The 24,250-nt window shown below is 40.6% G+C and overlaps 1 protein-coding gene across 5 annotated transcripts in view; it reads left to right on the top strand.

The window, feature by feature from the left end:
• LRP1B (LDL receptor related protein 1B) overlaps positions 1-24,250 on the top strand; it is a 1,078,540-nt gene that overhangs the window by 492,903 nt on the left and 561,387 nt on the right. For all 5 annotated transcript variants that reach the window (XM_075829239.1, XM_075829241.1, XM_075829238.1 and 2 more), the window contains exons 6-7: positions 9,494-9,751; positions 18,647-18,809. In XM_075829239.1, coding sequence (XP_075685354.1) covers positions 9,494-9,751; positions 18,647-18,809 — 421 coding nt within the window. The remainder of the gene's footprint in view (positions 1-9,493; positions 9,752-18,646; positions 18,810-24,250) is intronic.

Here is a 24,250-nt window from a genome sequence, read left to right as displayed (position 1 = left end):
TTTATTGCAGGCTTCTAGTTTTAATAGATGTAATATGCCTCTATTTACTAAAAATTGCTGGTACCTGAGAACAATACCTCACATTTATATGGCTAGAATAGGAACATTCTGTTAACAGCAGGATCAGGTTATCCGACCAAGAAGCCATTTACAGCCCTGGCGAAGATGCTAGATATTGATGGATAGATAGATAGATAGATAGATAGATAGATAGATAGATAGATAGATAGATAGATAGATAGATAGATAGATAGATAGATAGATAGATAGATAGATAGATATGAGATAGATAGATAGATAGATAGATAATAGATAGATAGATAGATAGATAGATAGATAGATAGATAGATAGATAGATAGATAGATAGATAGATAGATAGATAGATAGATAGATAGATATTCGATAGATAGATATTCGATAGATAGATAGATAGATAGATAGATAGATAGATAGATAGATAGATAGATAGATAGATAGATATTCGATAGATAGATGTTTGATAGATATTAGAGAGATATTCGATAGACAGATATTCGATAGATAGATAGATAGATAGATAGATAGATAGATGGATGGATATAATTTGTATCTATAGTACGATATATACGATAAAAAAGGTAAGTTGAAAATGCTCTTCCCTATATTACCCTGTCAGCAGTTTTGAGGCCCCAAACTGCTGACAGGTTCCCTCTTAAGGGGTTTTCTGGAAGTATAAAAAAAATTACTCTGACAATAGGAAATGTGCTAAGAAAAATAAAAAACATTGCTTACCTGTTAAATCCCCCACCGCTCCAGCTCTAAATCTCGGGTAGTCCCCGTCGGGCTGTTTACTTTGCTGTACGATGATGTGCCTTACATTCACATGACCGCCTCAACCAATCACTGGGCTTAGCGGTGATGCTTGTATTTATGGAACGAGATCGCTGAGGCCAGAGATTGGCTGCAGCAGTCCCGTGAATGCGTTTAACAACATCACTGCAAGCCAAGTAAACAGATACCGGGGGGAACCACTGGAGCGTCGCCATTGGAGCGACGGGGGATTGAACAGGTAAGTATTTATGTTTTTAATTTCATTTTCTACTGAGTAATTGTTTAAACTTTCCGGCGATACCTTCTTTGCTACTGTATGTCACACTCGTTCTTTGAAGCCCATTTACCAATGTGCTCTTCATCCATGACTAAAATTGAGGATCTGGTGCTTTGCCAACTTTTGCCTTATAAACTCAAGATTGGTAAACAGCCTGTCTACAGAGCGTCCTACAGAGCGTCCTACAGAGCGGTCTACAGAGCGTCCTGCAGAGCGTCCTGCAGAGCGTCCTACAGAGCGCCCTACAGAGCGGTCTACAGAGCGGTCTACAAAGCATCCTACAGAGCGTCCTACAGAGCATCCTACAGAGCGGTCTACAGAGCGTCCTACAGAGCGTCCTACAGAGCATCCTACAGAGCGGTCTACAGAGTGGTCTACAGAGCGTCCTACAGAGCATCCTACAGAGCGTCCTATAGAGCGGTCTACAGATCGTTCTGCAGAGCGTTCTACAGAGCGGTCTTCAGAGCGGTCTACAGAGCGGTCTACAGAGCGTTCTACAGAGCGGTCTACAGAGCGGTCTACAAAGCGTCCTACAGAGCGTCCTACAGAGCATCCTACAGAGTGGTCTACAGAGCGTCCTACAGAGCGTCCTACAGAGCATCCTACAGAACGGTCTACAGAGCGGTCTACAGAGCGTCCTACTGAGCATCCTACAGAGCGTCCTATAGAGCGGTCTACAGATCGTTCTGCAGAGCGTTCTACAGAGTGTTCTACAGAGCGTTCTACAGAGCGGTCTACAAAGCGTCCTACAGAGCGTCCTACAGAGCATCCTACAGAGCGGTCTACAGAGCATCCTACAGAGCGTCCTACAGAGCGGTCTACAGAGCGGTCTACAGAGCGTCCTACAGAGCATCCTACAGAGCGTCCTACAGAGCGGTCTACAGATCGTTCTGCAGAGCGTCCTACAGAGCGGTCTACAGAGCGGTCTACAGAGCGTTCTACAGAGCGGTCTACAGAGCAGTCTACAGAGCGTCCTACAGAGCGTCCTACAGAGCATCCTACAGAGCGTCCTACAGATCGTTCTGCAGAGCGTCCTACAGAGCGTTCTACAGAGCGTTCTACAGAGCGGTCTTCAGAGCGGTCTACAAAACGTCCTACAGAGCGTCCTACAGAGCATCCTACAGAGCGGTCTACAGAGCATTCTACAGAGCGTCCTACAGAGCGTCCTACAGAGCGGTCTACAGAGCGGTCTACAGGCCGTCCTACAGAGCATCCTACAGAGCGTCCTACAGAGCGGTCTACAGATCGTTCTGCAGAGCGTCCTACAGAGCGTCCTACAGAGCGTTCTACAGAGCGGTCTACAGAGCAGTCTACAGAGCGTCCTACAGAGCGTCCTACAGAGCATCCTACAGAGCGTCCTACAGATCGTTCTGCAGAGCGTCCTACAGAGCCTTCTACAGAGCGTTCTACAGAGCGGTCTTCAGAGCGGTCTACAAAGCGTCCTACAGAGCGTCCTACAGAGCATCCTACAGAGCGGTCTACAGAGCATCCTACAGAGCGTCCTACAGAGCGTCCTACAGAGCGTCCTACAGAGCGGTCTACAGAGCGGTCTACAGGCCGTCCTACAGAGCATCCTACAGAGCGTCCTACAGAGCGGTCTACAGATCGTTCTGCAGAGCGTCCTACAGAGCGTCCTACAGAGCGTTCTACAGAGCGGTCTTCAGAGCGGTCTACAGAGCGTTCTACAGAGCATTCTACAGAGTGGTCTACAGAGCGGCCTACAGAGCGTCCTACAGAGCGGTCTACGGAGCGGTCTACAGAGCGTCCTACAGAGCGGTCTACAGAGCGTCCTACAGATCGTTCTGCAGAGTGTCCTACAGAGCGTTCTACAGAGCGATCTTCAGAGCGGTCTACAGAGCGGTCTACAAAGCGTTTTACAGAGCGGTCTACAAAGCGTTTTACAGAGCGGTCTCTGACAAAACAAAAAATGACACAAGCATCAGATAGAGGAAAGTGAACACAAACTCTCCTTGGTGTGATCTGCTATAGATAGCATAACTTTGTGAAAAAAACCTTGAATCATGAGGTTTTCATTATTTGTATGACTTGATGAAGGGCTTAGTGTGACCCTGAACTGCTAAGGCTGGGTTCACACGACCTATTTTCAGACGTAAACGAGGCGTATTATGCCTCGTTTTACGTCTGAAAATAGGGCTACAATACGTCGGCAAACATCTGCCCATTCATTTGAATGGGTTTGCCGACGTACTGTGCAGACAACCTGTAATTTACGCGTCGTCGTTTGACAGCTGTCAAACGACGACGCGTAAATGGACTGCCTCGGCAAAGAAGTGCAGGGCACTTCTTTGCCACGTAATTTGAGCTGTTCTTCATTGAACTCAATGAAGCACAGCTCAAGATTTACGAGCGTCTCAGACGGCTCGCAAAATGCGAGGAGGAGCATTTACGTGTGAAACGAGGCAGCTGTTAACAGTGTCTTTTCACACGTAAATGCCTCTCATCGTGTGAACATACCCTAAGTCTGTTTTATAAAGATATTTTTTTGAAAAGTGCATTCATCTTTAACACACAGCCCATTTTTTATTTATTTTATTTATTTTTGTAAGTTATATTTATCCTGACCAATACATATGAATACAACTTCTATTAACATGGTGTCCTGTTCAATATTATTTCCCTTTACGGCCCTTCCCAACCATTCTACAAAAAAGGAGAAGAAAAATAAGGGAACCCCCATTGGTTTCCTTCACCTACCTGTGGCTTTAACTTTTTATTACGGAAGAATAGTTTCGATTTTTTTTCTATGAGAAGCAGGACCTGTTATTCTCACATTTGCCCCTAATTTTTTTACAAACAGGCACAGATGACAGTGGTAGCTGTCACCTGTGCCTCAGTGATATTTACGAACATGGATCATTCATAACTTATGACTGTAGATAATATTAACACTGTAAATTCAGAAAAGCCTTTCAAATTTTTGCATGATGGGGCCGCGGGATTATGTCTAATGGGGGACAAGTAAATTTCAGTATCTTTATGTTTTATGCTAAAGTTCCTTCATCCATCACTGGCAGTATGGGGAGAAGAATATTTTTTTATTTTGTGTTTCTGGTGGTGAAAAAGCCCCACTGGGTTTAATTAATTTACTAAACAAGAAGCTTAGTTGTTTTTTCTACATTTTTAATACTTCATGTAGTCAGTAAACTCTTGCTGACTAATCCTGGGGGTCTATTTAAAGCTGTTAAAAACATTTGCATTGCTTATTAATGGACTATGTCACGCATTTACCATTTAACACTGACGCGTTTGTATTATTATCATCATCTTAAATATTCCAATCTGCGGATCTGTCACTTTTGTTATTGTAACAATTCATGAACTATGAAAAGAAATGGTAAGTGCAAAGAAAATAGAGGAAGATTTATAAAACATGATGCAGGAAAAGTGCAGTTGCAAATAGCAAATAATCAGACTGCAGCTTTCATTTAAATCAAGGGCTTCTAAAAAAATGAAAGGTGGAATCTGGTTGTTATGGGTAATTCCTCCACTTTTTCTTTGCACTAGTTTTGATACTTCACTCCCATACTATATGGCGATGCTCTATATTCGCAAACATTACAATAGGAAATTATTGAAAATCTGTCCATAAAGAAGAAAATAGAGAAGAGGTCACTTTAATGCAAGGGATGTGGTCACATATGAGCCAGCGGTTTACAGGATTAATGTGACCTTGACCAGATCTCAATGACAAAGTAGGTCACAGGCAACTTTGAGACTGCCCTAAGAAATACAAGCATGTCATGCCACAATCTGATTAAAAAATAAGAAAACACTGAGGTTAAGATGCAGTAATCCGCTGATTTTGCCACAACTTTACATATGTTATGGTTTAGCCCCTACCACGGACATTTAGAATAATAAACTGAGTTTTTAGGATTCATCAAAACATTTATTCCAGAACTGTGACTATGTTTAGGTTTAGTTAAAGGTCTAGGCTATCCGTAAATTATAATATAAGCATGACTATTTTAGGTTCTAAAAAGGCCCAGGACCCATGCCTACTACAACTATGTTGCCCCCTGTTTTACCCAGGGAAATGATGCTGAGCCCTTGGTGAAGCAGGGATAAGTCTATCCCTTCAGATCTAGCTGTTCAATAATAGGGGTATAATAATAATAATAATAATAATAATAATAATAATAATTATCTATATTATAACCAGAATACTGACAAAATCCTTCATAAGTGTGATGATCTTTGTGACTAATCGCAATGTCCCTGTGGTGTAGGGGTCAATAAATAACATCCCAAATGTCCTAGGTGGGTTATCTTTAAAGAGGTTGTCCACTACCAGACATCTCATGACCTATCAACCGGATAGGTCATCGGTACATGATCTGTGGGGGTCGGACACCTGGACACCGCACCGTTAAGCTTCTCCGGCTGCTTCCGAGTACCGGACGTACATGCCGGAAGCAGCTCCGGCCACTGAATCGCGACTGAGCTGCCGTAATGCTATTCAAGTGATTAGGAGCAGAGCTGCAGTTCGGCAGCATGGCCTCTATGCAATGTACGGAGCCGACTGCTTCCGGCTCCGTATATCGCATAATTGGCCATAACATCCGGCAGCTAGAGCAGCTTAATGGTGCAGGGTCCGGGTGTTGGACGCGCACCGATGATATACTGATGACCTATACGGTGGGTAGGTCATCAGTTGTTCAGTAGTGGACAATCCCTTTAATATAAGTGGTGGTAAGTGGAATAATAAATAATACCATTGGTGTCCTAGAGTGGTTTAGGAATGAATACATTGCATCTCTTGTGCATTTGAGGGCCTTTAGTGTTCATAATAAACCCATGCATTTACTAGACTCTCCAGGATCCAGCGCTCTCCTTAGGACCTGCTATTGGCTGGGCAAAGGCTTGGCCAATATGTAGATAATAAGATTCCAATTATTGTGTAGTTCTCTCTATTACAAACTTTTATTGTATGCAAATATTGAAGGAAATGGATATAATTTAAAACTATATAAAACGGCAGCAAATAAATATTGCTGCATATCACCAAGTAATTAGCCATAATTAGCTACGGTAGTTAATGGGTTTATAGTAAAATCCCTGAGGTCTATGGCAGAGAAGGGGTTAATGTCTGCAACCCTGGTGGTTTAGGGCAGAGAAGGGGTTTCTGACAGAACTAGTAGCTGCAAATAATTTGGTGTTACATATTTTGCATGGTATGAATACATGGCCATTAACTGGCTAATTGCTGTAATTTTCATACAGAGAAATATTGAGAAGAGACAGACCATGTCCTCCCATCATTCTCCTTTCCCCATGTGACTATTGGAGGACCGTGATGTCATGGTGATGTCACAGTAAAGTCCCCTAGTGGGAATAGCAAAAAAGTAAAAGAAAAAGTTTAATAAAGTTAATAATAAAAAAAATACAAATCCAAAGTGAAAAAAATGAAAAACAAACTTTTTTCCCCTACAAAATGCTTTATTATTAAAAAAAAAAAAAGTTACACATATTTGGTATCATCACGTCCGTATCAACCCCAACTATGAAGTTATTACATTATTTAACCCGCTCAGTGAACGCTGTAAAAAATAAAATAAAAAACTGCAAGAATTGCCATTTTCTGTGAATCCTGCCTTAAAAAAATGTGATCAAAAAGTCACATCTACTCCAAAACGGTACAAATAAAAGCTACAAGTCGTCCCTCAAAAAAAAAGCCCTAAATCCAGCTGCATCGGCGGAAAAATAAAAAGTAATGGCTCTTTAAATATCGAGACCAAATAACTTTGAGAAAAAAAAGTGTTTTTACTGTGTAAAAGTAGTAAAACATACAAAATCTATATAAATTTGGTATCGTTGCAATCGTAACAGCCCACTGAATAAAGTTACTGTGCTATTTATACCACACGTTAAACCGCGTAAATTTAGGACGCAAAAAAAGTGTGGCGAAATTGCCGTTTTTTTTTTCTATCCCCCTCCAAAAAAAGTTAATAAAAGTTAATCAATAAATTATATGTACCACAAAATTGTGCTAATAAAAAAATAAAACTTGTCCCGCAAACAATAAGACCTTATACAGCTATGCTGACGCAAAAATAAAAAAGTTATAGCTCTTTGAATGAGACGATGGAAAAAACGTAAAAAAATTGCTTGGTCATTAAGGTCTAAAATAGGCTTGTCACTAAGGGGTTAAATACAAAAACAGCTTAGAAGACCTAAAAACCAATGGTCTCGTACTAGGTTGTAAGGTACTTGTCCTCTGTTAGGCCACTGATAAGTCTGGCATGACAAGTTTTATCACAGAGAGGAATGGAAATTCTCTGTTTGATTAATCCACAAGTTTTCGAGAGACAGAAGGGTCTTTTATCAGAGCAACAGAAGTCAAGCGGCACCTTCTCGATTTGTGACATTTGTCCTGCATATATTATCGAAAAGCAGCTGCAACAAATGTCTGAAGAGCCTGTAGGTCACCTACGTTCTACTGATGTGTCCCATTTACAGATGCAGAACACAAATTGTACGTACGACCTCTGCAGGAGTACGTTCAGGGTGATACATAACCACACTAAATCTTTTCGGCAGCGGCTCCCAATAAGTCGACTAGAATTAGAAGGTGGAAGTTTGAGACAATACTTTGTGATGAGGCTGAGCACAGTCTGTTTCCTGCTATGCTATACCTATGGTAAAAACAAGCAAACAAACAAATAAAATCCTCTAAGTGTTCTGAATTACTGATATCCTGAGAAACCTTTGTGGTCCCTAAACCTCTAAGCTTCTCTTTGACCTAACAGCCATATGGGAAGCATAAAAGATGGCTCCCTTGGCACTTTATGCTAGCCAGACTACAAAGAGGATTTTATAAGGGCTGGATTCTACCTTCAAATAGTTCAAAGCCCTTCAGTGCATGGATAAAAAGCAAAAAAAAAAAATCTTTGGCAAGGTTTGTTACCAGCAAGCTAACATTGAGCCTCATCCGTCTGTGATTAGGGAAACAATATATAAAGTATAAAGCACAAGCTTTACTGTAAATATAATTGGCTTGGTATGGTCCTGAATAATAAAATGGACTATAAACCTGCAGTACACAGTTTATGAAGGCTGTCTATCTATCTATCTATCTATCTATCTATCTATCTATCTATCTATCTATCTATCTATCTATCTATCTATCTATCTATCTATCTATCTATCTATCTATCTATCTATCTATCTCATATCTATCTATCTATCTATCTATCATCTATCTATCTATCTATCTATCTATCTATCTATCTATCTATCTATCTATCTATCTATCTATCTATCTATCTATCTATCTATCTATTTATCTCTCTCTTCTTCTTTCTTTCTTTCTTTCTTTCTTTCTTTCTTTCTTTCTCTCTTTTTCTTTCTTTCTCTCTTTTTCTTTCTTTCTTTCTTTTCTTTCTTTCTCTTTTCTTTCTTTCTTTCTTTCTTTCTTTCTATCTATCTATCTATCAATCAATCTATTCGTCTGTCTTCTATCTTTTGGTACGCATTTACAGTATAGGATAGCTATATAGGGCAGCACAAACATGTAAACTATTTTTAACCCTTTCAGGGACATGCAAGTTTTCATTTTTATGATTTTTGTTTTTTCATCCCCGTCCTCCGAAAGCCATAACTTTTTTTAATTTTTCCATCGATATAGTCGTATGAGGGCTTGTTTTTTGCAGGAAGTGTTGTAGTTTTTAATGGAACCATTTAATGTACCATGTGATCTACTGAGTAATTTTTTTAAAATTTATTTTTGCCTAAAATAGAAAAAAAAATTGTTATTCCTCCATTGCTTTTCTGGTTTTGATTTTACAGCCTTTTTTTTATCACTTTCTTTTCCATGGTAAGGGAGGTGACCAAAAAAAATAGGATTTACTGCCATTTTTTTTTTATTTTTTTATTTACAGCGTTTACTGTGAGGGATAAGTAACGTTATATTTTTAATCGGCACGACGGGGGACCAGAATGTATATTAGAGGGTGTACTCACATACTGCAGTGACTACACTGCTCATCATTTTTAGTTCCCACATGACCCCTTTAAACTCCACCTATCAATTAAGCCGCACCTTATACGCCACAATGCCTAGCCGACCCGGAGTAGAAGAAATGCGTAACATGTCGCATACATATGCTCTATAATAACACTGATAATGATTTTTGGTACCTGTAGAACTCTTTAAGGTGCCAGACAATCTGTGCCTACAGGCTCCTGAAATGTAAATCGGGTACAGCTCCTAAATGCTATTTTGTATAAATGACTCCCAATGTATTTATTAATCATTGTAATCTCGGCAATACAATCCAATGCAATGGTTAAAATTCATTTTTGTTTCTTACTTGTGCAATGTGATATGCAGATTGACTTTGCTCACAAATTAATACTTATGATTGCATTATGTTTAATCCTAGAGCCCGCTGACAGACCTCCGGTTCTTTTGATTGCAAACTCTGAAACAATTCAAGTGCTGGATATTAATGGGGGCAAAGCGCTCAATAGGAGTTCTATAAATGCAAATGGAATTCACACGCTGGATTTTTTTTATGATGAAAACACAGTATGCTGGATCGAATCCAAAAAGTCGTCGTACCAACTGAAGTGCCAAAAAATCACAAAAAACTGGACCTTTACAGACGAAAGAACAATACATGTATCACAACATCTCCACAGTAAGTACCAGGCAATCTGTTTCCTAATGGGAATAATAAAAAAAAAAAAAATACTAAATATAATTGTATATTCCAATGGAATAGAGAGGGAAATTGTCTATACAGGCCAAAGCAAATTATCACTTTCTGGCTGATGTAGAACTATGAATTTCAGCATGACCCTCTCACATTATAAAGAGGTTATATGGTAACAATCTGATGTTCCTTATAACAATTGCACTTAAAGGGGCTACATCAGATTTAAAAAAAGGCTTTTTTTTTTCTTCCTACAAACAGCGCCAATCTTATTTATGTATCTGGTATTGCAGCTTAAGTAAATGGGGCTGTGGTGCAATATCCGACACTGCCAATAGACAAGTGTGTTTCTTAAAAAATATATAGACTATTTAAAAAAGAAAGCCAATATGAGCCCTTCAGTTAAAGGGGTATTCCTGCTTGCAAATGTTTCTCCTATCCACTCGATGAAAAATACTAGATTGGCCGGGGTCGGACCGCTGGGATCCCCACCGATTGGATTTCCTCTCGGACGATGTCCTGGTGTCATTCTATATTCCAAAAACATACAGCAAGATTATTTAGCTAAGTGGCCCTAGTGTGTGTGAGATATAACAAGATTAGATAGTGAGCCCTACTGGCGGGCATGGACTGATATAACTGATTACAATCTGTATTCATCTGTATATATCTGGAACTCCGGTCATAGAAAGCAATACTATCTTGGATTTCTTTTGATACTACATGGTGTGGGTCATGTGGTATCAAAATGATCGGGAACGAGCGTTTGTATTCCCGATCTTTGGTGTAAATAAGCCTTTAGTGTGGAATGAGCTTCTTGACGAGTGAAAGACTCTCCAATGCGAAGTCTGCATTTTGCCAAATTGAATCTTGGTCCTGGGTTGTAATATGATTTTATTTGAACATATTTTTATTTACCTATATATATATATATATATATACACTACCGTTCAAAAGTTTAGGGTCACTTAGAAATGTCCTTATTTTTGAAAGAAAAGCACAGTTTTTTTCAATGAAGATAACATTAAATTAATCAGAAATGCACTCTATACATTGTTAATGTGCTAAATGGCTATTCTAGCTGCAAACGTCTGGATTTTAATGCAATATCTACATAGGTGTATAGAGGCCCATTTCCAGCAACCATCACTCCAGTGTTCTAATGGTACATTGTGTTTGCTAACTGTGTTAGAAGGCTTATGGATGATTAGAAAACACTTGAAAACCCTTGTGCAATTATGTCAGCACAGCTGTAAACAGTTTTGCTGTTTAGAGGAGCTATAAAACTGACCTTCCTTTGAGCTAGTTGAGAATCTGGAGCATTACATTTGTGGGTTCGATTAAACTCTCAAAATGGCTAGAAAAAGAGAGCTTTCATGTGAAACTCGACAGTCTATTCTTGTTCTTAGAAATGAAGGCTATTCCATGCAAGAAATTGCCAAGAAACTGAAGATTTCCTACAACGGTGTGTACTGCTCCCTTCAGAGGACAGCACACACAGGCTCTAACCAGAGTAGAAAGAGAAGTGGGAGGCCCCGCTGCACAACTGAGCAACAAGACAAGTACATTAGAGTCTCTAGTTTGAGAAATAGATGCCTCACAGGTCCTCAACTGGCAGATTCATTAAATAGTACCCGCAAAACGCCAGTGTCAACGTCTACAGTGAAGAGGCGACTCCGGGATGCTGGCCTTCAGGGCAGAGTGGCAAAGAAAAAGCCATATCTGAGACTGGCTAATAAAAGGAAAAGATTAATATGGGCAAAAGCACACTGACATTGGACAGAGGAAGATTGGAAAAAAGTGTTATGGACAGACGAATCGAAGTTTGAGGTGTTTGGATCACACAGAAGAACATTTGTGAGACGCAGAACAACTGAAAAGATGATGGAAGAGTGCCTGACGCCATCTGTCAAGCATGGTGGTGGAGGTAATGTGATGGTCTGGGGTTGCTTTGGTGCTGGTAAAGTGGGAGATTTGTACAAGGTAAAAGGGATTTTGAATAAGGAAGGCTATCAATCCATTTTGCAACGCCATGCCATACCCTGTGGACAGCGCTTGATTGGAGCCAATTTCATCCTACAACAGGACAATGACCCAAAGCACACCTCCAAATTCCCTAAATGCAAGAACTATTTAGGGAAGAAGCAGGCAGCTGGTATTCTATCCGTAATGGAGTGGCCAGCGCAGTCACCAGATCTCAACCCCATAGAGCTGTTGTGGGAGCAGCTTGACCGTATGGTACGCAAGAAGTGCCCATCAAGCCAATCCAACTTGTGGGAGGGCCTTCTGGAAGCATGGGGTGAAATTTCTCCTGATTACCTCAGCAAATTAACAGCTAGAATGCCAAAGGTCTGCAATGCTGGAATTGCTGCAAATGGAGCATTCTTTGATGAAAGCAAAGTTTGAAGGAGAAAATTATTATTTCAAATAAAAATCATTATTTCTAACCTTGTCAATGTCTTGACTATATTTTCTAGTCATTTTGCAACTCATTTGATAAATATAAGTGTGAGTTTTCATGGAAAACACAAAATTGTCTGGGTGACCCCAAACTTTTGAACGGTAGTGTGTGTATATATATATGTGTTCATATATATTATCATCCCTCTAAATATTTAAATAAAATTTCCTTTAAACCAGTAAGTAATTGGGATTTCTGATATTGTTAGAATGGCCTTTTGTCTAACTACAGGTGACATCACCTCCAGGGCCCAATGCAAGATTTCCAAATGAGTGACATTTAGGACATTCACTCTATTCTAATTTTTTTTATTGTAATGTTAATCTTTTGGACAGGGTGATATTTGGGACTACCATTGGGCTCCAGTACTACATTACCCACTGACTCATTATGAGTAGCCGGTATGCAGTAATTCCAAGTCTGGCATGAAATATTCATATATTCACATGTTGATAAATCTCACACCTGCCAACAGACAGACAGTCCTGGCATTCGGTGGCCTCATAAAAAAAATGGTTGTGCTTTGGGATATGAACTGATATGTTCTGATTTCTAAGTAGGACTTCTGGCAAGAGCGAGACCTGTAGCTGGCAAGTGTTATTAGTTCCCCCATAAGCAAGAAAAACAATTCATGAAATTTAGTTACAGATATTTGTGGGATCACAGGGCCCCATGTCAAAGCTTAGAATAGGGATACGCTCAGCCAGATACTCAGTTCCTTTATTGTCCTCCATCTTCCAGGTATCTTCCTCCTCCTGCAGATGCCAATATAGCATTATAACCGAAAATGGCAAAAAAAAAACAAACCTATCCATAAGAACCCAACCGTTGTTGGGGCAGTTAGCCACTGTGCCTACAAATCGGCTTCTGGCACCAACATTTTTGTTACTGTTTTCTATTGCTGTCCATTAACGTTCCTATTGCCAAACCGGCTCCCGGAGTGGCCCACCTGGCTCTTGAGTTCTGCAGCAATTTGTCCACCTCTACTATGTTATTTTCCTCCACACCCTAAATTCATGTGACCTTTGATTACTGTAGGAATAATTCCCTCGCCGTGTTGAATTACCAGAGACTCTTCAAACATTCTAATGAATCTTGTAGGATAAAATATGTTGACCTCATACTACCTGCTACATTTACCACCTTGATAGTTATATCATGGTATGTAGTTATACTCCAAAGCTTTGAATAACAACCTTTCTGAGTATGGTCCTAAATTGTAATTAAACTATAGAAGTTTTGCACCTCTCTGGTCCTAATACTATAGATGTGAGCAAATCCCAAGAGCCTAAAAATTGGCTGCTGGCACCTAACTTTTCTCGGGTTCCAAATAATCCACAAAAGGAAAAAAAAGACCAGATTCACCCTAGGTGGTTTGATGCGCCTGCAAGATCTTTTTTTTTTTTTTCCTATTTGTTATCTGTATGCCCGGGTGCTCTCTAGGAGGGGGAAAGACCGTACTACTGTGGTGCCGCAGCCATTAAGCCCTATGTTCTAAGCAGAGTTGTTGTACCTGTGACAGTACAACTCCAGCCGGTGACCAAGATTTCACGTGCCCAACCTGTAATATGTCCAATATCTATTGATCTATAGGATTTGATATGATTTGGTCATCATTGGTCCTAATACTCTAGATCTGAAGAAATCTTAAGAGCCTACAAATTGTCTGCTGGCACCTATCTTTTTGGGTTATTTTCCAATGATGACTATGAGGGTACTTATTGCCTGACAACTATAAGCAGCCTATCACACTGTGTTTCCCCTGCACATTTAATCTATATATGCTGGGAAAGCACCTGTCACATATGTGAAACGTACCCAAAGGCACCCATTACACTGACGGAGGCAAAAAGAGTGCCCTTTTAGCTGCTATTGGGCGGTATACGTAAAAAATACCAATATTTTGCAGGACAGAATAGCATAGACGACTACGCTATTCCAACCATGGGCTTCCATAAGAAAGTATACCATGCAGTATACATCTTTTTACCATGGAAGCTATAGGTGACGAATTCCACTGTATGCCATCCATCACAGGCATCCATTTAACATGCACGCGATGAGCTTTTCAATAGCTTTTCATTGCATATTGGCCACATATGCCATAATAGTCTAGGGGTGATGGATACCTCTGATGGATGATTAACAGTGTCATCCGTCACCCATAGACTATCATGGCATTCTTTTAACAGATAGGTCATGAAAAATTCATCAGAGTTCATGATATATGCGTTTAACGGATCCCATCGTAGTTTATGGGCTTTGTTAGGCATCCGTCACAGCCCCCGTTTCACGTTGGGAGCTTTTCTTAGCGTATACGTCAAACAGAGACCATAAAACGCAGAGTGAAACGTGCCTAAACATCAAAATGGCTCCTGAAGTGGTTCAACCATCTACAGTGATTGGTCCACACCTGAACTGCTTAGTATTTTATCCGCCCTCCTCATTATCCCGAAATTACGTCTCCATTGAATTTTGTAAGCATAGTACCCTTTCTGTTTTGAATTACCAAAAATGTTTCAAAAATGCCTAATAAATCTCTTAGGATAAAATATGTTGGCATACATTACTGACATTTTCCTTTGAAAATGGAATAAAAATCAAAGCTTTGTCATAACTGTCAGTGAAAGTAATTTTACATTGAAACTCAAGGTAGAGACGGCCTGCGCAGTAGGAGTTTGTATTATGATAAAAGGGTATAAAGGCTATACAGTTATTTCCCTGGGGTGGAACAATTAAGATTGGTAAAGCCTAGCAGGACGGAATGGTCATGTCACATTATGCTCAACAGAGTCTCATTTGACTGTGCGCTCTTGATGTTTTTCGTTACTAATAGCAGATTATGCTTTATGGTTTTAGATCAACAATAAAAGACCTTCCTTTATTCTCTCTCAAAAAAAAATACAAAAAATACAAAAAAAATAAATATTAAAAATTCCGTTTTGATTTATAATCGGAGCAGATTTATGAGACGCGTTTAGTAGACGCTGTTAAGAAAAGATTGTAATCGCTGTGTATTGCTATAAATCTCCTTTTATTGTTCGGTTCAGATGGCAGGCTTGAGGGACGCTATTATAATTTTATAATCATTTGGCAACAAGCTAGAAACTCACTTACATAGAAATTAGGAGCGTAATGGTTGTCTTTGTTTGTGTTTGTGTTATGCATGAATCCTGGCAGGAAAAAAAAGAACCATTTACATGTGTAAAACATTTTTAATGCAAACCTAAACTATGCACAAAAATCCATTGCGGGCTGGAATTCGTAGGTCGGTAGGCACGACATTTTATATTTAAATCATTTGCTCTTTATCAGGAATTGATGGCAGTCGGCACAATACAGTGATATCAATTCATCGAGACACAAAATATTGCAATAAATGCTGACAAACTGTTCGCTAACTTTTATGTATCTGACATGGGGAATAGAATGGAAGCCTTGGCAGTGCCCGATAACCACGGTTTACTAAACATGATATTTGGCTGGTATGCGTCGTCATAAACGAGATGCGCCTTTTGCTGTTCCCAAAAACATATGGTCAGAGATCTTTTATTTTTAATTAAAATCTATTGATTTTTTTAAGTGACCAAAAAGGGCATCTGTGCAAACATACAAAAGGAATGTATACATGATAAATTGGAAAACCGGTTTCAACCGCTGAAAACAGAAGCTGGAAAAGTCACTGCAGATGAGTGAAAATGGAGTGTTTTTATGTAGGGTATGAGGAAAGAGAAAAGACTGAGGTGCAGCTTTACACTGCCTCCTCAACATAGCAGCTGCAGCATATGTGGTGATGGTACAGAGGTCCTTTACAGACAGACAGAGATAGACAAACAGAGATAGACAGACAGCGATAGAAAGACAGCAATAGACAGACTGCGATAGACAGAGATAGACAGACAGAGATAGACAGATAGACAGACAGACAGACAGACAGACAGACAGATAGACAGACAGATAGATAGATAGATAGATAGATAGATAGATAGATAGATAGATAGATAGATAGATAGATAGATAGATAGATAGAGAGAGAGAGAGAGAGAGAGAGAGAGAGATAGATAGATAGATAGATAGATAGATAGATAGATAGATAGATAGATAGATAGATAGATAGATAGATAGATAGATAGATAGATAAAAAATGTCAGCACTCCGGTAAGTTTCGTGAAAAAAAATAGTGGACTTTATTTACCTCTACAATGTTTCAGCTCACTCAATGGAGCCTTTCTCAAGCAACATAACATGTGGTTTAGACAAGTATATACCAGTCCTTCTCAGTGAATTGTAATATCCTCAAAAAGTTAATTTATTTCAGTAATTCAATTCAAAAAGTGTCTCATATATTCTACAGATTCATTACACACAGAGTGATCTATTTCCAACATTTTTTTCTTTTAATGTTGATGATTATGGTAACAGTTAATGAATACTCAAAATTTTGTGTCTCAGAAAATTAGAATATTAAAAAAGGCCAATTTCATAAATGATTTTTAATACCGAAATGTTGGCCTACTGAAAAGTATGTACAGTATATGTGCTCAATACTTGGTCAGGGCTCCTATTACCTGAATTATTGCATCAATGCGGCGTGGCATGGAGATGATCAGCCTGGGGCACTGCTGAGGTGTTATCAATGCGGCGTGGCATGGAGGCGATCAGCCTGTGGCACTGCTGAGGTGGTATCAATGCGGTGTGGCATGGAGGCGATCAGCCTGTGGCACTGCTGAGGTGTTATCAATGCGGCGTGGCATGGAGGCGATCAGCCTGTGGCACTGCAGAGGTGTTATCAATGCTGCAAGGCATGGAGGCGATCAGCCTGTGGCACTGCTGAGGTGTTATCAATGCGGCATGGCATGGGGGCGATCAGCCTGTGGCACTGCTGAGGGGTTATCAATGCGGCGTGGCATGGAGGCGATCAGCCTGTGGCACTGCTGAGGTGTTATCAATGCGGCGTGACATGGAGGCGATCAGCCTGTGGCACTGCTGAGGTGTTATCAATGCGGCGTGGCATGGAGGGGATCAGCCTGTGACACTGCTGAGGTGTTATCAATGCGGCGTGGCATGGAGGCGATCAGCCTGTGGCACTGCTGAGGTGTCATCAATGCGGCATGGCATGGGGGCGATCAGCCTATGGCACTGCTGAGGTGTTATCAATGCGGCGTGGCATGGACGTGATCAGCCTGTGGCACTGCTGAGGGGTTAGCAATGCGGTGTGGCATGGAGGCGATCAGCCTGTGGCACTGCTGAGGTGTTATCAATGCGGTGTGGCATGGGGGCGATCAGCCTGTGGCACTGCTGAGGTGTTATGGAAGCCCAGGTTGTTTTGATATCTTCCTACAGCTCGTCTGCATTGTTGTGTCTGGTGTCTCTCATCTTCCTCTTGACAATACCCGGTAGATTCTTTATGGGGTTTAGGTCAGGCGAGTTTGCTGGCCAATCAAGCGCAGTGATACTGTGGTTATTAATTCAGGTATTGGTACTTTTGGCAGTGTGGGCAGGTGCCAAGTCCTGCTGGAAAATGAAATCAGCATCTCCATAAAGCTGTCAGCAGAGGGAAGCATGAAGTGCTGGGAAATGTCCTGCTTGACGCTGCGCTGACTCTGGACTTGATATAACACAGTGGACCAACACCAGCAGATGACGTGGCCCCAAAACCATCACTGACTGTGGAAACTTCACACTGGACTGCAAGCCACTTGGATTGACGCCTCTCCACTCTTCCTCCAGACTCTGGGACCGAGATTTTCCAATGAAATGCAAAATTTATTTTCATCTGAAAACAGGACACTGAGAAACAGACCAGTCCTTGTAAAGACTTAGGAAACCTTTGCAGGTGTTTTGTGTTGATTCGCTGATTAGTGTCACCATGAGTCTACAATCTGCAACTTTTACGCAATATTCTAATTTTCTGAGAGACTAAATTTTGGGTTTTCATTAACTGTTAGCCATAATCCTCAACATTAAAATAAAAAAAATGCTGGAAATAGATCACTCTGTGTGTAATGAATCTATAGCATATATGAGTCTCAGTTTTGAAATTGAATTACTGAAATAAATTAACTTTTTGATATTCTAATTCATTGAGAAGGACTAGTAAACCTGAGTGAGCTGAAACGTTGCAGAGGTGAATAAATTCCATTTATTTTTTCACTGAACTTACCGGAGTGCTGCCATTTTTTGTTTGGATATTGGAGAAGTATTCAAGGGCTTGCACCCGGGCTGCCTATATAAATCACAGTGCTGCTTTCTTTCTATTTTTGGATGGATAGATAGATATGAGATGGATATATAGATGGATGGTTGGAGAGATGGAGAGATACATGGATAGCCTCAAGTATTGCCTAAAGAGAGGAGCTTCTTACTGTTCTCCCGTTTTTTGCAGGTATTTTACTAATATCATTTTATCTTTGTAACAGATGTTCAACAAATGGCTGTGGACTGGCTGACTGGCAACTTTTACTTTGTGGACCATGGCAGTGACAAAATGTTTACATGTAATCGCAATGGAACGATATGTGTCACCTTGATAGACCTTGATCTCCACAACGCCAAAGCCCTTGCACTGGATCCAATCGCAGGGTAGGATTTATTTTCATTAATAGCTTGTCTGTATAGAAAACTGGAAATAAAGTTAGAAACTTATATGAAAGGTTCTGTTTACTTATGAAATAATGTATTAACTACAAAATATGCAGGTCAGGGACTGGCAGTAACGTGATGGATTTTAAAGGAAAACTCCACTCTTGAAAGACATTATACAATATTCCATAGTATAAAGGGGTTTTCTGGGAATGTAATATTGTTGGCCTATCCTAAGGATAGGCTATCAATATCTGGTCGGTGGAGGTCCGACTCCAGACACCCTCGACAATCAGCTGCTTGAATGGACTGCACCACTCTTCTCTTTCATTGTTTATCCAGGCACAGCGCCATACATCTAGTTGTGGCTGTGCCTGGTACTGCAGCAGCTCAGTCCATTCAAGTGAATTCCCTATTCGGGTATGTTCACACGCTAAACAAAAAACGGCTGTAAAATTTGTAGCTGTTTTCAAGAGAAAATAGCCTCTGATTTTCAGCCGCTTTTTAAGCATCAAGCTTTTCTTCATGCGTTTTTTGCAGCCATTTTTGGACCAATGAAAAACGGCTCCAGAAACGGCTCAAGAAGTGACATGCACTTCCTTTTATGGTCCATTTTTTAGGCACCGTTTTTTCAAACAGCCGCGTAAGCAAAAAAATGACCCGTCGGAACGAAATGCAGTTTTTCCCATTGAAATCAATGGGCAGATGTTTGGAGGCGTCAGCTTCTGTATTTTCAGCCATTTTTCGGGTGTTTACTGCCCAAGAAATGGCTGAATATAAGCCGTGTGAACATACCCTTACAGAGCTGTACTTCCCACTTAGAAGACAATGAATGTTGGAATACTTTAATACAATTCCCTATTTCAGCCTCCATAGTCTAATGCGAGAAACTATGGCTCTGTAATATATTTACCTGTGGCAAAATGCCAGTGAAGCAAATTTATCACTCATAACGTTTCATAAATTAGGCTCTGTTTACACTGGCATCATGGTTTCCACTATTACAGGACCCATGTTAAATATGACGGATCCTAACACATTCTGGCGGATCCCATTATTTCAAATCATAGTTTCCATCATGTTTCCGTTCTTTTTTCCCGGGAAAAATAGTGAAGAAGACTCTATTCTATGAGGTAAGTATGGAAGCATGATACCCGTGCGTCAATGGGCAAACAAATTTGGATACTAAAAGGCTACAACACATATACAGGTGTAGAAAAGCTGCATTTTCTATTGAACTGATCGTTTTGTCCACATTGATAACTCAGCAGGTTTAGATGAAGTCCTTTATGCCATATAACAACCTCACCCTTGCTACATCTGTGTCACGATCAGTGGGTATGTGGAGCCACTGGGCAGTACCGCTGTAGCGGGATAGCAGCTGACCAAACAGTGTACCACATCAATGTCTATATAGTCCAAGCACAAGGGTACCTGTAGAAGTTCAGACTGCAGTAACAGCTAGGCTCAGATGGGACCTTGGCAGCAGACACCAGGCGTGGTGTAACACAGCAGTCGTGACTGGGGGCACAACACAACTCCAACTCTCTAAGGCACAGGAACAACGGTAGCACGGGATGCAGGTAGTAGGGGAACATTGGGAACAGGATAACATTGATAAGACTAAAACGGGTAAACACAACAATGCTCAGGCAAGGAGTAAAGAGGCAGGGCCCTTCTTATAGTCCAGGGTGATCATGGGTTAATTGATTATTATTTTCATGTGCGCGTGCTGGCCATTTGAGTCAGGGCACGAGCGTACGCACGCACCATACGAGACACAGCAGAACGGAGCGGGAGTGAGCGCTGGCGTCTGCTAGGGAGGAGATGCGGGCCAGCGCTCACAGATCCATGGCTGCGGCCGTCAGGGGGTGAGTAATCCTGATGGTCAGCGGCTGTGGACGCTACAATCTGTATTATAGGGTACATTCTGTAATCAGTTCAATTAACTTTATTATACTTTTACATAGAAACTGTATTGCTTTTATTTTTGTCTTTTTATTTTAATGTTTCTGTTGCAGTTGCACAGAGAAAAACACATTTCTCTATTTTCCATAGAGGCACATATCTGGGTCCCATACAGTCAAAAAGGTCAAGACCCCATGGGCTCTGTCACATGTGCCCTATTCTCCATTTTGTACCCCATTATCTATATTTCGAGAGCATCTGGAGTAAGGGATGGGAATTTTGATATAGGTGATTTCCCATAAGATGGATAATATGATCTTTATAAAGCATTTTAGCCTCATGCAGAGGTTGAACTTGAAGCTCCTGGGCGCCAATGCAAAATTTATGACACCTCTGTAACTTTTGGGTCCATCTGACCCCAGGACTTGGGTGTGACTGCTTTCCCTACACCTTTTATAGCTACACCCATGGCCTCATAAATTTTTTTTTTTTTAGAAAATCCTATGAATAAGGCCTATTCATGTAGTTTACTGTGACTGGTAGGGGATGGGTTGGTAGTTGACAGTCAAGTGTGGGCCCGTTTTCTAACATATTTGACAACAGTAACCCCTGTAGTGCCCCAACCATGACCCTTACCACATATAATCATATTCAATCACCAGCTATGCGGGAAATCCAAGGGCATCAAAAATAATGAGCTCTGACTATAATACACAGCTGGAAAGCTTAGATGGATATATCAATGTATATTCAAAATTACTACATTTAAAGGGGTTTTCCGGGGCTTTTGATATCAATGCTATATTTTTAGGATTGGCCATCAATTTTAGATCGATGGGGGTCCTATGCCCGGTACCCCCACTGATCCACTGACTGAAGTGGGCGCTGTAATATGTCCCCTTTCTTTTTTACCAAGCACAGTGCCGTATGTTTTTAGTGGCTATGCCTGGTATTGCAGGTAGGTCCCATTCATTTGAATGGGTCTACAAAATGTATGGAGCTGTGTTTGGTTAACAATGAAGAGGACACAGCAACAATGCCAGGGGTTGGATCCCGCTGGTCTGATATTGATGGCCCATCCTAAGAATAAACCATCAATATCAAAGTCACTTAAAAGCCCTTTAAGAAATCTAAACATTGAACCTTTTAAAACACAAATGTTTAATTAGCACCGTTATTAATTATCTGGTATTTCATGACATTGTCAGTCACAAGTCTCATGTTACAATTTGCAAACAGCAATACTAAGTCAAAGCCTTTATTTAAAAAATGTTAAAATATTTATGGAATAAACAGCTTGTCATCCATATGTGGACTTTTGTCAGTCTTTACTTAGTCTGATTGATATTAAAATGCATCATTGCGATGGGTTTAACGCTGACAAGAACAGCTTGGAAGTACAACTCTGCACAGAAAGTTCCATCCATAATCCTTGAATGGAGCCATATTGCCGAATGTAACAGATGGCCGCCTTGATGCTCCGTGACTGCAATCATTTTTCAAAGTCTACCAGTTAAGAGAATTTCCTCTATCTCATATTTGTGCATTATCTGTCATTACGATATTACAGGATTTTTTAGATTCATTATATAGATGCTTCATGGGAAAGGATAATTGACAAAAACTGGGTCCAGGGTCATCTTGGTTTAAATAGGTAAAGAATGTTATATATATATATATTGGTGGGGGTCCGATCACTGGGACACTCACTGATCGCTAGAATGGGGGACTTCGGTCCGCTGTCCCTCCCTACTAGCATGTCCGCAATGTAATACTGTGGAAGGATAGCTGCCCGATCGTCACTCTATACAACTCCTCTTTATAGCGGATATAGGAAGGGACAGGGGACTTAGATCACGATCAGTGGTGATCCCAGTGGTCAAACTCCCACATATAAGATTATCATTCGTCCTTTGGAAATACCTGGAAGAACCTTTTAACTTAACATTGAAAAAAAAAACCATGAATATGTAAGACCCTAAATCTTCCCCTTGTGTCTTGTGCTTTAATATTCGGTGTGCTTTTGGTTTCCTATGTAGGTAACAGGTGATGGATGTCAATCCACAATGTTGACCATTACAGTGCCTGTAGACTTGTCATTCAATTTTTACATATCTTGAATGACGGTGGTCTCCAGCCTGTGGCTCCCCAGCTGTTTTGAGACTACAACCCCAACAAGCGTTTTGTAATGTCGGGGTAGGGAGACAGACAGGTGAGCCCTAATCTACCCGCCACTCAGTCCCTGCCTACTTGCACGGCTCGTCCTAGGCGACGGCGTAAAACTGGGCGACGGTCCCTACGCTCAATAAGTGCACGACAGACAAACAGACAAGGGTACACAGAAGCTAAGGGAAATGGGGCAGTTGCCCACGGCAACACCGTGAGCAACAAGAGTAGTGAACGAGCCGAGTCAAACCAGGAGTGTACGAGGTACCATGATGTCACAATGGTAGGCCGTGCAAAATTATTGTGGTCATGTGACATGTTGTCACTATAGATAACACGCTTATCATGCAAAATTGTTAAAAAGAGAGAAGCGGGCAACCAAGCATCCTGGTGGTCAGAATTGGTAAGGAAGGTATGTCGAACTGTATTTTTTTATTTTACCATTTTAACATTTTAAAAAACTTTGGATTTCTTGATTAACTTATTTTACGAAGGTGGTTCTATTAGCTGATTGGCTGAGAGGGAGTCACAAGATCAGTTCCATGGCTCCTTAATACATGTGCATTCTTACAATTACCCATTGGACAAAACCTCTGTACATAGTGTTATTTGTAATAAAATGTGCTGGACAAATATTACCTTTATTGCATCCACTGAAATTTAAAATTGACCAGTTGTCCCATTCATGTTGCGCAAAATATCATCCATCAAAATGCACAGACAGGACTAGTGAGAACAGAGCCTTGTACCATAGGCAGAACTTGAAGCTCCTGGGCCGTAATGCAAAATTAGTACCGGGCTCCCACCTACCATGTGCCATTTATAATACTGGTGTCTTCTTATCTTATGTGTCAGGAAGGCTTTTGGATCAATCAGACTCCTGGGCGCTACCTCTTCACCCCCCCCCCCACATTGCTTATATCCCTGCCATACACATAGCCCTGCTGGGCGGTAAATGCTTAGAAATACAAATATGCAACTTTAATTTGAGTGCAAAGTTTCCAGGTTTAGGTTAACCATGTCATACACTTATATCTTCTTTTCTTGATTTAACCCCCCTAAGGACCAGGCCATTGTTTGATTTTTAATTTTTGTTTTTCACTTCCCGCCTTCCAAGATCCATAACTTTTTTTTTTCTGTCAGAGTGATGTGGGGGCTTATTTTTTGTGGGAAGAGTTGTCGTTTCTATTGGTAGCATTTAAAGTACCATGTAATGTGCTGGGAAACTAAAAAAAAAAATCTTTGCTGGCTGAAGTTGGAAAAAAAATTTGATTTCTCCATTGTTTTTGGCTTTCATTGTTACGGCTTGAAACATGCGGTAAAAACGTCAACTTAACTTTATTCTGTGGCTCAATGCGATTACGGTG

Source organism: Rhinoderma darwinii, chromosome 6 (genome assembly GCF_050947455.1).
Source record: "Rhinoderma darwinii isolate aRhiDar2 chromosome 6, aRhiDar2.hap1, whole genome shotgun sequence".
NCBI classification, from domain to species: Eukaryota; Metazoa; Chordata; class Amphibia; order Anura; family Rhinodermatidae; genus Rhinoderma; species Rhinoderma darwinii.
This window is presented reverse-complemented; position numbering and strand designations above follow the sequence as displayed.